At 43.1% G+C, this 15627-nt stretch overlaps 1 protein-coding gene across 1 annotated transcript in view; it reads right to left on the bottom strand.

Annotated features, from left to right (window-relative positions):
• Positions 1–15627, bottom strand: part of MYO9A (myosin IXA) — a 227547-nt gene that overhangs the window by 15218 nt on the left and 196702 nt on the right. The window contains exons 34-40 of the mRNA XM_029065937.1: positions 12971–13082; positions 6916–6977; positions 6200–6392; positions 4625–4753; positions 3287–3392; positions 2193–2324; positions 799–922 (exon numbers count right to left, since the gene is read on the bottom strand). Coding sequence (XP_028921770.1) covers positions 799–922; positions 2193–2324; positions 3287–3392; positions 4625–4753; positions 6200–6392; positions 6916–6977; positions 12971–13082 — 858 coding nt within the window. The remainder of the gene's footprint in view (positions 1–798; positions 923–2192; positions 2325–3286; positions 3393–4624; positions 4754–6199; positions 6393–6915; positions 6978–12970; positions 13083–15627) is intronic.

Genomic DNA, 15627 nt, shown 5'->3' with positions numbered 1-15627 from the left:
ATGTGGTCTGGAAATCTTCAAAAAGAGGAGGGTGGGAAAGAGAGAAAGTCGATCACAGGACAAAGCGTTCCCCAGAGAGTGAGAACACACCAAGGAGGAAAAAAACCCCAGACCTTGAGTCAAGCTATGTGGGATTAGCCTTAAAAAATCTTGAGCTCCAAACCTGCAGGTCGCCGGCACAATTGGGAGGGCCAGGTCTGTTCTGACCCAAGGGATGTAATGGGATTAGAGAATGGAAGGGGGAAGTTAAGGCAGCAGGAAAAAGTTAAACTGGATTAGTGAAAAGGAGAGGAAGAGAGAACAGAATGGATTTTCAGTCACAGCTAATTATCTATTCTAAAAATAACACACTGAAAAAAATCCAGATCTTACTGATAACTCGAAAGAAACATAATGCATTTACAATCCTAGTATAATATCATCTTCATCCTCCTTTTTAGAGAGTGACAGAGTACATCACAGTGCAGAAAATATGAAGATACTATGTTCCCTTCCACCTCTATTTCTTTTGAAGACAGGGATGTGAAGAAGCCCCCACCCTGACCCTTCAGCATCTGTGTACTTAACTTTAAATTATATATTCTAAATTATTTATTTATATTAATAGGTGTCTCCCCCTTCTAGACAGTTCGTTGTTGGCAGGGAACGCGTCTGCCAACTCTGTTGTACTGTACTCTCCCAAGCACTTAGTACAGTGCTCTGCACAGAGTAAGGGCTTAATAAATACCACTGACATATCACTGAAAAAAGAAGGCCCGCCCAGCTATCACTGGAACGGCAGCATCTTTAGCATCTCACCATTGATCTGCGAATCAGGGACAGCCTGCTCTTCGCTTTGTTCTCAGCAAACTCCAGACTATCGATGTCCTTGAGACGAGCTCGGTATTTATTCATTTGTTCTGTGACAACGAGCTCCACACAGCTGTAGAGGAAAGAGCAAAAAATTGTCAAATGGAGGCCATAAGTCCAGTATATTTGTGATAGTGGGGGAACGGCCCATGTCCCACCCGGTTCTAGGGTGACCGGGAGTGTTCCATTGACTGTGGGTTAGTTTAAATCTGGCTGAGTTGGATACATTCATTTCATTCAATCGTATTTATTGAGCGCTTACTGTGTGCACAGCACTGCACTAAGCATTTGGAAAGTACAGTTCGGCAACAGATAGAGACAATCCCTACCCAACAATGGGTTCACAGTCTAGAATAGGAGTGGAGATACTGTGATAGGTTGTGGAGATACTGTGATAGGTCGTGGAGGGCTAGGGAAGCAGCATGGCCTAGTGGAACGAGCATGGGCCTGGGAGTCGGAGGATCTGGATTTAAATCCCAGCTCTGCCTCTTGTCCACTGTGTGACCTTGGGGAAGGTCACTTACCTTCTTTGTGCCTCAGCTACCTAATCTGTAAAATGGGGATGAATACTGTGAGTCCCATTTGGGCAGAGACTGTGTCTTACCTGATTAGTATCTAAATCTAGCACTTAGTACAGTGCCTGGTACTTAGTAAGTGCTTAACAAAATACCATTAAAAAAAGGCTGATAGAGAGGATAAGAGTGTAGGGAGATGGAGCAAATAGAGAGGGAGTATTGAAAGGGGAAGTACATTCTGATGGTGCCCAGGTTCAGAAATGGGTAATATAATGGTCTTTTATGAGTATTCTTCAGGAATGCATGAGGAAAACAGAAAAAAAAGTTAGGAAAAGAGGGGCAAGCTTAATAATAATAATGGTATTTGTCAAGCACTATGTGCCAGGCACTGTACTAAGCACTGTACTAATGTCTTCAACTGAATGAGCCTTAAGACTGTGCCTTGGCTACCTGCTCATATTTATGCTCTGTTGGACAGAGACTAGGTTTCAGGGAGCTGGGATATGGCATTCAATTTTAAAATTTAAAAGTCAGAGGAAATTCTTCAGAAACCAAATAACCTCAAGTGATCATCAAATTTCAAAAGTTTCCTAAACCTGATGTAAACAATCTTCTCCCCACACTAGAACAGACAATGGATATCGCTTAGGAAGAGAATCGGAATGATACTTCCCCTTCTGCAGTTTTAAAAGGAATCTTTGGTCACTTAACAATACTGTAGGACAGAGATGAGGTTTAAAAAATGATTTTTGGAGCGGGTGACTAACGGTATGTGCCCAAAACAGTGGGAATGAGATAGCCTGGAAATGAATGAGTGTTGATGCTTACGTGGTTGTTTTACTAATGTCCTGAACACTCTTCAGAGGGTCAATGGTGTCTGGGCAGCGGAGAATACAGGGAGCGAAGACAATGGCCAAGGCGTTAGCTGACATCCTATTGGTCTCTTCCTGCAGGGCAATCCTACGGAATAGTAATGAACACATCAGAAATCAGGCTGAAAAGATGGTGCACGTTGGTACAGCTACCAGGAAGGAGTTGGAAAGAAGGAATTATATTTTTCTGAAAACCGCAAAGATGCAGAGATGCACTAATGCCGTATTTTTCTCACTTACTCTGTCTGAAGCAATCATTTCCATTGTGACTGGACCAGTATCTACAAAACATAGCGCCACGTGACAATATCTTGCTCTAGGAATCAACCATCTCAAGAAGCCAACTGTCTGTGTTTATGTACTTCTTGACAGATTGACGGTGATTAACTGCAATTCAAAGTTCCCTTTCTGCTCAAAAGAATGAAGCAGAGAGACAGACTCATTTTACATTCCTGGTGAAACCACTTCTAGGCAGTTCTGTCTCAGAAGCCAAAGTTTTGACTGGCTTCTTTCTGCACATAATGCAGTCCTCAAATAAGGCAGCATACCCATGGGTCCCAAACCGCAGTGACGGTGTAAAGACCCAGAAACACGCTTTACTTTCAGGAGGCTAAACAATTCTATCTACCCTGGTGGCAGGGCCCCGGCAATTGCTGTGAAATGGAAGGCTGGGTACTCTTACTGCTGGGGAACTAGGAGCCTCAGTGTAAGACAAGGGCAGCCTTCTTCAATTGGTCCTACACTGATCTCTGGGGAAATTTTTAATTCCCAAATACTCTTCTTGCAATACTTTTCATGCCAGACAATAAAATATATATGGGAAAACTATCATTCCTGTGCTCCTTTTTGCATCTCTTAAATGCATATCTAGTTAAGTAAGGACACCTTACAGGAATTACTGATATAGGCCATCACTGTTATTCCAGTAGAGAGCTATTGGCATTGAGGGTAGCCGAGGAATTCATCAAACTTCACCTAAGAAGAATGATTTTTTGCAGTTTAGAGAAGAGTGAAGAAAACGATTAAATCCACCTTGTTCAAGGCAATCACCTGACAAGATGAAAGACGAGCCGTTCCAGGGTGTTGAGGTGGGTGCGGGAGAGTTGATCGATTACAGAGTACACTCCTTGGATGATCTCCTTCCTTTCCTGTAGGCCTGGACAGAGTGACATAAACAAGAGTCAAACCAGGCCCAGACATTCTCAAGCCTTCCGGAAAAGGGGAAGTGATGTGTAATGTTTCAAATGGCACATCCTGGTTCACCTCAATCTTCAGGGTTGCTCGAAATTGAAGACGATACGGTGACCAGCAGATGGTGCTATAAAAAGGGCTATCTGTCTCCAGGAAAATTCTAGTTTTCTGGAGTCATAGGCAGTAGAAAATAAATCCCTGCCACCTATACATGACCAAAACCAATCTAAAATACATTTTAGATTTAGTTAGGTAATGTGACTTTAACAATATCTAATTTTCTAAAGCAGATTAATTATTAGTGTCAGTCTCCTCCTCAATGTGTTTACTAACTCTGTTACACTGGCTCTCCCAAGTGCTTAATACACTGCACTGAGTCAGCACTCAGTAAATATGATTGTCACCTATTCGTAATTTTCAGAGACAGGGAGGCACGAGAGAAAACAGCTCCAGGGGCTACAAACATGAAGGGCAACTCAAGAGACATCATTTTTGATCCCTAATGTGGCTGGGACCGTGGATCCTGCCTTGGACTTTCCAGGATCTCATGCACTCATAGGTGAACTTCCCCATCAGTGGTGCTTTCTTCAAATGTGGACAACTAAATATATTTGTAATTGGTGTAAATGCACATAGACAGTTTTCTATGTGGGCACTGTGGAAGCTAGTTGGTGAAACTTTTCTCTTTTTCAAAAATATGTTATGCCTCTTCACTCTAGTAGGCATTTTAACAGTTGTAGATTTTAGATAGATGAATTTTTGGTCATTTGCTCATTTTTTTTTTGCCTCAGAAATCCCTTTTCTTCATAAGGCAATCTTTGAGTCTACTATCTTGTTTCTGTTAGCTTTTCACTGGTGATATTATCTGACTATACCTGGAGCCAGAAAGAAGGTGTGTTCACATACACTTGAAAGCTCTGGCATTAGACTAAGGGACATGGCAATTTCTGACAGTGCCTCGCAACACAAGTGAGCTGAACCACCTAAGGGTGTTCTCTTTGATTTCCTTTTTGATTTCTCCACTTGCTCTTCCCTAAGACTGCTTTGGTGTGTGTGTGATAGTGCTATATGTCAGTTTTCTTCTGTAAAACATGCTTGAAACAAGTCCTATTGGCTCAGTAGAAAAGACAGCCAACCTGAGAGTAAATGGCTGGCCATCACTCCTTGGGCTGATGGTAAACTTTAAGATTGTCTTACCCATAGCTCGGAGAAATTCCTCATAGAGCTCAAAAGTCATGAGAGGATTGGGCAAATCTCTTAGCCACTGTTTGAATACACTCGCAATGACATGAATGTTGTAGTCATCTAGATTCACATTGTCGATATCTGTTCTCGAGAGACGACGAAGGAAGTCAAGATTACAAATATGAAACCAAAAAAATCCAAATGAGTCATACCAGTAATAGTTCTCACTGAAAGGATTTTGTGTGTGTTTCCAAGGCAAACTGAATTTGGATATAACAATTTTTAAATTCTCCATCTACCTTCACACATCCTCTTGAGCCATTGTGAGTCGGATAGCAGAAAGAGCTGATTTTTAGTTTGGGTTACTCTAATTTTCCATGTTAACTCAGACTGGAAGATGACAAAATTCCTCCTTCAAATTTTACTTCAATACATACAGGAACATGTGCATACGTAGGCTTCCAAATGAGTATACACCAATCCTAAGTGCCAAAGGAATCATTTTTTGGCTTTATTTCAGGGAATTATGAATTATTCTCCCACATTCAGTGCCAACTACTGAAAGGGTAGCAAATTCGGGGTTCTTTGTAGAATGCTTTCTCTTTTTCTGCCTTTTATTAGTCCCTGTCGGTTCCAGAAAATGGATAAAGGGAGAAAGTCCCAAAGAATCAATCAAGAGTTTTGGAATAAGGATCAGCACTCAATTTTTGACTAAGGTTGATTTCGCAAGAAAGACTGACTAAAATGGTGCAGAAATGCAGGCAGTGGTAATGGGAGAAAAGTTTATTTCCTTTCTCCCTCTCTCTTTGGTAATAATAATAATGATGGTATTTGTTAAGCGCTTACTTTGTGCCAAGCACTGTTCTAAGTGCTGGTGTAGACACAAGGTAATCAAGGTTGACCCACATGGGGCTCAGAGTCTTAATCCTCATTTTACAGATGAGGTAACTGAGGCACAGAGAAGTTAAGTGGTATCGCTCTTGTATTTGGATTTGTATCTTTCATTCACCCCACCCTCAGCCCCACAGCACTTATGAAAATACCTGTAATTTATTTTAATGTCTATCCTCTAGCCTGTAGGCTCCTTGTGGGCTGGGACCGTGTCTACCAACAACTCTGTTGTAGTGTACTCTTCCAAGTGCTTAGTAGAGAGCTCTGTACATTAAGTGCTCATTAAATACCACTGACTGATTGCTTGATAGTATTTTCAGTTCCATGTATTACTGCACACACTCAAAGCTTGGATTTAGTGAGGAAACCAGGGAACTTTATATACTCCAGTAGAGACAAGTACAATGTCCACATCTACATTACTGCCTTCTTTTCATTTCCTCTAGACTAAGTTTGTTGTGGGCAGGGAATATGTTTTCTAACCCTGTTATATTGTACTCTCCCAAGTGTTTAGTACAGTGCTCTGCACACAGTAAGGACTCAGTACCATTGATTACAACCCAGGCGGTGCATGAAATGAGCTTCTATATGTAGAAGCCAGCTTAAAAGCACAATATTTTCTATTTAAATATTAGATTCAAAAAACATTATTAGTTTTCCATCCGGGCACTTGTCTCAAAGATATCTCTACCTTACCTGTATCTAGACCATGCCGCAGCTCTTTGATTTTATTAGTTGAGCCAGACTTGCGGTAAATTCCCTCGGTATACAGCCCGTGCATCTCTATGTAGTTTGTGAGCTTCTCCACCACAACGGGAACCGTACGCTCTTCATTCGTCAACCGGGACAGTTCGACTCCAAACTGCCGAGACGAAAGCTCTGGTTCGTACTATTTGGAAGGAATAGATTATTTTAAAATTCATTCAAATGTCTTTAGATCGGTGCATTGGGGCTAATAGTGGCTAAGGAATAGGGGTGACTTGGCATTTATAAAGAAAGACTTGCTGAGGAGTAGGGGTGTTTGATTCAGCACTTGTTCATAGGAAAGGCGATGGAGGTCCTGAGAACTTGGGCTGTAGACACCTTCTCCCAATCCCCCAACACTGTCCTTCCACTGTATTTGAACTCTTAAGGCAGGAGGTGGCAGGATTAGGAGATGAACTACAGTTTACCTTCTATCTGCTCTCTTTCATTAAGAGTTGCATCTGCTTGATTTGTATAATTGTATATTATTACCACTACTGGCATTGCTAAATCAATAGTCAGCACTTGTAGATGCGTGAATTACTGAAGTCTATTTTCCTTCACAAAAATCACCAAATCACCTGAGATGTTACTATTAGTAATGCATAATGCAAACAGACTGAGGTTAATTTTGCTGATGCTTCAGCCCAAGAAAACAATTCTCTTACCTTTTTAGAACACTTGGTTGCGGTTTTAAGGCAGCACTTCTTATGGCAAGCATACTTGCAAACTGCAAAATAAGGTGGAGCTGAAACACTTTTGACACTTCAGGGACATTTAAAAGTTTAAAGGTTCCTTTCTGACACCTGTATTTACATGACTGATGGTCAGAAAAACCACACGAAACATTCTGCATTTATACACCGTATAAATGCACAAAAAGGGTGTAGACATTTACCACATTAATATATACAAAGCACTCATGAGATGGTAAAGTATTCCTCCCATTTTATTCAAGGAAGAATTCACATCATGGAATTTGCCAGCTTCCCAAAGTTGTGTAAAGAGTGCTGGCAGAACTCTTCACTCACAATTCGGTTTTCTAATCATTACGACTTGGCTACAGGCCAGAGTTTGACTGCACTTCCAAAGCTGTTTAGACTGCAAATCTGAGCTCGGCAGTCAGTGAAATAAACAAAATTCAGATACAAGCTACTTCAAATTAGGTCAGGGTCAAGGAAGGGAAGACCATAAAAGAGGAGCTTCCGTATTTGGGGATGTTACTGTTATTATCAGGACAACTGTAGGAGGTGTAATTAAATTTAACCAGTTCAATACATAACCCTCTGCAGGCCTCATGAAATGTCCAAGTCCATTCCACAGGGTGTGCAATGCACAAAATTGGTTCTTTTTTATGCTATTTGTTAAGCGCTTATGTTCCAGGCACTGTTCTAAGTGCTGCGGTAGATACCAGCTAATCAGGTTAGGCACAGTCCATGTCCCACATGGGGCTCAGAGAGTGAAGTGTGCCTTGCCCAAGGTCAAAGAGCAGACAAGTGGTGGAGCTGGGAGTAGAATCCTAGGCCCACTATTCTCTATCCACTAGGTCATGCTGCTTTTAATCTTCCCTGATTTTTTCCTCCACATCACTTTCCCATCACAGTTGACAACACCATCATCCCGTTGCTCAGGCCCACAAACCTGGGATCATCTGTCGACATACTCTTGAACAGTTCTTCCTCCACAACACTTCCAAAATGTTTCCCTTCTTCTCTATTCACAAGGCCACCCTGCCTGTCAAATCCTAGCTTTACTTTGGCAACAGCTTCTTTGCTGAACTCCCTGCCCACGGTCTATCTCCTCTCCAGTCCATACTTCACTTTGTTGCCCGGATCATTTTCTAAAACACCTTTAGGCACACGTCTTCCTCACCTTTAAATCTTCCAGGGTTGCCCACTCTTCCATGGACTGAGCAGAAATGCCTGATTTCTGGCTTAAAAGCACTTTATATTTTACTAACTTACTCATTAATGCTTCATTCTTGCCTTTGCTCCAGCCAATTTCTTGTTCACACCCTCCCCCACTGGCCTGGAACACCCCCACTTATATCCAACAGACCACAGTTCTCCCCATGTTTAAAGCGTTTCTGAGCCTTTCCTCCCCCTGATTTTCCTATCATCGTAGACGGCCCCACCATCCTCCCTGTCTCGCAAGCCCATAACCCTGGCTCATCTCTCTCATTTAACCCACACATTCAATCTGTCACAAATTCCTTCTGGTTCTATCCTTCATAACATCTCCAGATGCTCTGGACTGCTACATGATAATCCAAGCACTCACTGTTTCCCGCCTTGATTAATGCATTAACCTCATTCATTCACTCGTATTTATTGAGCACTTACTGTGTTCAGAGCACTGTACTAAGCTCTTCGGAGATTACAATATAACAATAAACAGACATATTTCCTGCCCCCAATGAGCTTACAGTCTAGAGGGGGAGACAGACATTAATATAAATAGATTACAGATATGTACATAAGTGCTTTGGGGCTGGGATGTGGGATGAACAAAGGGAGCAAGTCAGGGCAACTCAGAAGGGAGTGGGAGAGGAGAAAAGGGGGGTTTATTTAGGGAAGGCCTCTTGGAGGAGATGTGCTTTCAATAAGGCTTTGAAGGGAGGGGAGGGAGTAAATGTCTGTTGGATTTGAGGAGGGAGGGCGTTCTAGGCCAGAGGCAGGATGTGGGCGAGAGGTCAGCAGCAAGATAGACGAGACCGAGGTATAGTGAGAAGGTTAGCATTAGAGGAGTGAAGTGTGTGGCCTGGTGGCCTGGGTTGTAGTAGGAGAGTAGCGAGGTGAGGTAGGAGGGGGCAATGTGATTGAGTGCTTTAAAGCCAAAATGAGGAGTTTCTGTTTGATGCAGAGGTGGCTCCTCGCTGACCTCCCTGCATCCTGTCTCTCCTCTCCCCATTCCATTCTGAAGTACCATTCGGCCCGTTATCTCCCCAATCTTCAAAAACCTCCAATGGCTGCCCATCCTCTTCTGCATCAAACAGAAACTCCTTACCTTTGGCTTTAAGGCAATCAGCTCTCTGCCTCCTACTTTACCTCACTAATTTCCCGCTACAACGCACTCTGCACGCTTTGCTCCTCTAACGCCAACCTCCTCTCTATACTATCATCTCGTCTGTTCTGCCACGGGTCTCTGGCCCACATTCTCCCACTGGCCTGGACCTCTCTCCCCCTTCATTTCACACCATTCTGCCCACCAAAATCACATCTCCTCCCCTCTGCCTTCACAAAGTAAGCCCTTTTATTTCCCCTATCCTCCCTCCCCTCTGCTGCTACTACAAACTTGGCTGTGTACCCCTTAAACACTTCGATATTCACTCCAGCCCCACAATACTTACACAAACATTTTTACACTCTATTTCCTCTATCCCTAATCTATTTTAATATCTGTCTCCCCCTGCAAACTGTAAGCTCCTTGTGAGCAGCGATGGCATCCATCGACTCTTTTACACTGTACGCTCTCAAGTGCACATAGTAAACTCACACTAAATACCACTGATTGATTGAGATCACAACTCCTGTGGGAGGCCTTACCCAAGTAGTTTCTAATACTACTATCTTGTATCCTCCAATTGCAATTTTGACCCGTCTACTATGCCCTTAAATTACCATAGCCCCATAACCCTTCTGAATACATATGCATACATTTTAATGGTATTTATTAAGTGCTTACTATGTGCCACATACTATTCTAAGTGCTGGGATAGATATCATGTAATCGGGTTGGACACAGTCCCTGTCCCACAAAGTGCTCCCAGTCTTTATCCCAATTTTACAGATGAAATACTTGAGGCACAGAGAAGTGAAGTGACTTACCCAAGGTCACATTGCAACCAAGTGATGAGTCACGATTAGAACCCAGGTCCTTCTGACTCCCAGGCTGTGCTCTGTCAGTTAGACCATGCTTTATTAGGTCTAATTATTCTAATTCTAATTTATTAGAATTAGGGTCTAATTCTATAGGGAATTAGACCCTATATATCTTATATACCCAATTACTCCCCCTATCAGTAATTTAAGTGTCTGTCTCCTCCATTAGACTGCAAGCTCCTCAAGGGTAGGAACAGTTTCTTCTATTTTGTAACCAATCAGTGGTATGAGTACTTCTCCTTTGCAGAGCACTGTAGTGAACTGCTTGGGAGAGTACAATACAATGGAGTTGGTAGACACGATCCCTGCTTACATGAAGTTTATGGTCTAGAAAGGGGAGACAGACATTAAAATAAGTTTCAGATAGGGTAAAATAAAAGGATATGTAAATCTTATATTTTTACAAGTGCTTTATACAGTGCTCTGAACATACAGGCATTCAGTAAATGCTATAGATGATGATGACAAGCTCTTCAAGGGCAAGGTCTGTGATTTTTACATCTACTATATGTCTCCAAACACTTAGCACTGTACTTTGCACCCAGTAGACACTCAGGACTACCAACTTTTCATTTTGAGTATGGAATTGAATTTGGGGGTAAAGCATGACTGAGGGGATAAGGGAAAAAGGGAAAAAGTGAAGGAGGAGGACGGGGAGAGATGAAGGAGGGGATAGGGAGAAAGAAAAAGGAGGGAAAAGGCTCTTGCCTTTGCTGCCTCTTCCTGTTTTCCTCTGGAAAAACTGTTGCAGCTTTTTTTGCTTTTTAGCTCTTTTTTTCCCCTCTTTTTGCTACTTAGGACTGGGCCTGAGTGATTCCTTTTGTCTCTATCCCATCAACCCTGCCCCAATCTGCCCAGAAGGCCTGGTGTAACTCACCGGAGACAGGACTGGGGGCAGATAGCACTGCACAATGGTCAGACTGCACAACTGCAGAGCTTTTCGACTAGGAGGACTAGCCAAACTACTTGCACCATAGCCCCGGCCAGGGGATCCTGGCTGAAAAGCAGAGCAACCTTACCACTCTGGGAATGTCTGCTCCTCAACGGATTCAGACGTTAGCCCCTTCCTAATGAGATTTTGGGGCCAGGGGTGAGAACAACACTTTGAACTCAGCCCCAGTGCCTGCTGAGAAAAAGGCAGCACCAGGGTTTCCTTTTCACTCTACACAGAGTGAGGGCTCAGTAAATACCACTAACTGATTGACTGACTGGCAAAAGATGGGGTCACCAACTTGTCCTCACCTCAGTTCCCTTGCCAGCTCCAAGGGCAGCAGCGAGTGGGCTAGCTACAGCGAACTGCCTGCTCAAATACATATGAGAGCAAAACTAGTAGCTTCGACCCTTTCAAGCCAGGGGAATATAACATCTATGTTAAAGAAAATTGATGATTTTGATAACCACTTCCAGAACCTGTGGTCACCTCACTAAAGGATTAAATGACCATGGATTTTCAGAGCTTGCAAATGAGGTGCCAAGTGACCTCCTTCTTGCCAAAACCAATGGCCTCTACTCCATCCTAATCCTCCTCGACCTCTCGGCTGCCTTTGACAGGGTCAGCCACCCCCTTCTCCTGGAAACATTATCCAACCTTGGTTCACTGACATTGTCCTTTCCTGGTTCTCCTCTTACAATCTCTGGCTGCTCATTCTCAGTCTCCTTCGTGGGCTCCTCCTCTGCCTCCCGCTCCCTGAACTATGGGGGTGCCTCAAGGTTCAGTTTTGGGTCCCCTTCTACTCTCCATCTACATCCACTCTCTTGGAGAACTCATATTCACTCCCATGGCTTCAACTACCATCTCTATGCAGGTGATTCTAAAATCATCCAGTCCCGATTGCTCTCCTTCTCTGAAGTCTCACATTTCCTCCTGCCTTCAAGACATCTCTACCTGGATGTCCCGTTGTCGCCTCAAACAGAACTCCTTAGCTTCCTGCCCAAATCCCGTCCTCCCTTGGCTTTCCCATTACTGTAGATAGGACCACCACCCTTCCTGTCTCACAAGCCTGTAACCTTAGAGTTATCTTCGACTCATAGCTCTCATTCTACCCACATATTTAATCTGTCACTAAATCTTGTGGGTTCAACCTTCACAACATTCAGCCTGCACACTTTGCTCCTCTAATGCCAACCTCACTCACTCTACCTTGATAACTTCTATCTCGCTGCTGACCTCTTGCCCATATGCTGCCTCTAGCCTGGAACACCCTCCCTCATATCGGATAATTACTCTCCCTACCTTCACAGCTTTACTGATAGCACATCTCCTCCAAGAGGCCTTCCCTGACTAAGCCCTCATCTCTTCTCCCACTTCCTTCTGCATCATTCCTGCACTTGGATTTGCACCCTTTATTCACCCCTCCCTCAGCCCCACAGCATTTAGGTACATATTAGTAATGTACTTATTTATTTTAATGTTGGTTCCCCCCTCTGGACTGAAAGCTCGTTATGGTCAGGGAAGGGATCTACCACCTCTGTTATTTTTACCTTCCCAAGTGCTTAGTACTGTGCTCTGCACATAGTAAGCACTCAAAAAATATGACTGATTGGGTTCTGAAGCATACTGCAGTTGGTCATTCGTCTGTTAACAAAGCTTATAATTAGTTCTTCAAGGGACAGCTTTTTTGTGCGCTCGATGTGCGTCCCGATATAGCCATGACAATCTCACAAATAGGTGAATTTCCCCACATTGGTGGCATCTTCAAGGATGAAGGACCAACTGAAAAAATAATTGGTACTTAATTTGTCTGAACTGTTGCTGAAGAAAAGAAGAGACCAATGAAAGGACGACTCAGGTTTCCCTTTACTTCTCATTTTGAGAAATCCCAAGAAGGTCTACAATACTCACGTTTGCATACGGAAGCTTTGTCCATTATCCATATCAGGGAGGAACAGTACTCACAGTAGGTAGGTATACTATACTGGGTGGCCTTGAAGATATGGCCATTGTATTCTTCCACCTGTGACAAAACACAGTGCTTTAGATAACAGGTCACTGTTGAGTGGCAGATAATTGTGCTCTCATCTCCATTCCACTGACAAGTGTGCAAACAAACTGATCCAAGTCAGATCTCTACATGTCTTGAGGCTAAATACTTCAGACTAAAACACAGTATAATAGAAGACCTTCTTTTGCTTTAACATATATAAAATGATCCATTCTTTGGAGCTTCTGCAATAACCTGCCATTGCTGCGTTAAAATAAACAACTACATAAATCAAAATATTCTGAACAGTGTGACAGTGCAAAAATGATTTCTACCTTGGGTTGGGGTGACATTTTAAATTGTGAGGAAAATATCTGACTGGAGGCCCAAGGTGGAAACACTCTGTTGCTTCATATCCATGTTTAGGATGCAACTAGTTTCAGCTGAAATGACCCTGTAAAGCTACAACACATCTACCAGGAGGTAGAGCAATTTAGTAATTGCCAAATATCCATCTTCTCTCCTCTTCAGAGGGAAACTCCAGAGTTCACTATGTCCATCTGTGATGGCCCTCGTCAGAGGAAAGGGAGAAAAAGGTCCAGGGATTGCTAAAACAGGGAAGCTGCTCACTCCTGCAGAGGGAAAGCTCTTGGGCATAAGCTGCTAAGTACTCACCTGGTGACATTATCTGGGGCACAGCCAATTACAAGGGAGGCTTTAGGTAAGGGGAAAGGGGCTAGGAAAAAGGGAGCCCAGAGTCACGATAGGGTGGTTCATTTTAGGTCAACAAAGGCAATGGGAAGGAGAACTAGCATTTGCCTGGCAGGCTGAGTGAGGTTCAGCAAGATGAATGACCTGGGGGTGGTATGTCCCTGTGACATGCCAGCTGACAAGTAGAGCTTGGGGGAGGCCCTGCCTAGGGGAAAGACCAGGGGCCTTAGAGTCAGAGGACCTGGGTTCTAAACCTGGCTCTGACACTTGTCTGCTGGGTGACTTATCTGTGCCTTAGTTCCCTCATCTGTAAGGTGAGAGGAAACATCTGTTCTCTCTCCCTCATAGCCTGTAAGCCGTGTGGGATGGGAACACGGTTTGTGTCCGACCTGATCACCCTGTAACCACCTGGTGCTTAGTACCGTGCTTGGCGTACAGTAAATCTTAACCATCACCACAATCATTATTATCACTAATAACAACTCCTTGGTTGAAGTTAGGGACAAGTTCCAGGATAGAGGTAGGTAGATCATTCCCACACCTGTTACTCTTGAAATCCTTGAAGAGGAAAATAATGATTACAGTTCTTTTTAAGGGCTTACTATGTGCCAAGCACTGTTCCAAGAGCTGGGATAGATACAAGTTAATCAGGTTGGACACAGTCCCTGTCCCACTTGGGGCTCAAAGTTTTAATCACCATAAATACTAGTTATCTGTTTATAACCAAAGAGCGTCTGAGCAACTTATGGTTGTGGAACCTATTTGGAGACTCTCTAAGTAAATGGAAGCGTGCCCTTGATATTCCTCCAAGTCTCAGTAGGCAGTCCTTTGGGTGCAAATCTGAGAGTCAGTGGATGGTATCAGCAAAGCACCCGGACAACCTTAGAGAACGCTAGCATGGAGCCCCAAGAGCCCTCTCTCTGGCTAAAAACAGCCGCAGATACTAGGACTCTGGGGCTAGCAATGGGGCATTTGACTTTGCAAGTCACTGGAAACATCCCATCTTCCCTTTGCTTCTTGGTGACTGCATTTACAATGCCATAAACGGAGCTGCTTAACACTTTAAGACTCTACAGAGAAAGATTCTATACTTTCATTTAGCAGTATCCTTCAGAATCTTTCACACTTTATAATCCAGAATTCTCCCTAAAACATACCATCACTCCTTTCTACTGCAGTTTAAATCCAATAGTCATACTCTTGTCTTGTTATCCAGGAAAGAGAAAATTGCTCACCACCACTCATAATAATCAATCAGTGGCATATACTGGGTGCTTACTGTGTGCAGAGCACTGAACTGAGTGCTAGGGAAAGTACAATAGAGCTGGAAGACTTGATAGTCCTTCATATACTTTTGGGTCGTTATTTAAATTTACTTTCAGCTTTTTCCTTTTCTGGTTAAAACCCCAAATTCCTCTGCCCTTTCCTCGCTGGACAGTTAGTCTTTTTCATTCCCTTTTCCAGGACCTTTTCCAAATTCTCCACATCTCAATCTGGTTAGAGATCTAACCTAGATGTGGTACTCTAATACAATCTCGACTACTGCTAGGACAGGCAGATTATCTGGCTCCTAATGTTCAATTCTTTCTTTTTTTTTTTAAATGGTATGTGTTAAATGCTTACTATCCACCAGGCATAATTCTCTTCCTTGAGGTTCTTCAAACTGTTACAGTGAAGGACTTTGCTAAATAATTATTACATATTGGCTGTATAGCTATTTCCCACCACCAACAAGCTCAAACAGAGATCGCTACTTTAACTAGATTTTCTTAAATCCCACTAATTCAATGGTATTCTTCCAAATATGGACTGGGCTGAATTAAAGATAAACCAAACACCAGCAACATGGAGAGAGGAGCAGAGCCCA

Source organism: Ornithorhynchus anatinus, chromosome 5 (genome assembly GCF_004115215.2).
Source record: "Ornithorhynchus anatinus isolate Pmale09 chromosome 5, mOrnAna1.pri.v4, whole genome shotgun sequence".
Classification (NCBI taxonomy): domain Eukaryota; kingdom Metazoa; phylum Chordata; class Mammalia; order Monotremata; family Ornithorhynchidae; genus Ornithorhynchus; species Ornithorhynchus anatinus.
The sequence above is the reverse complement of the archived record's forward strand: the minus strand, read 5'-3'. Positions and strand labels throughout refer to the sequence as shown.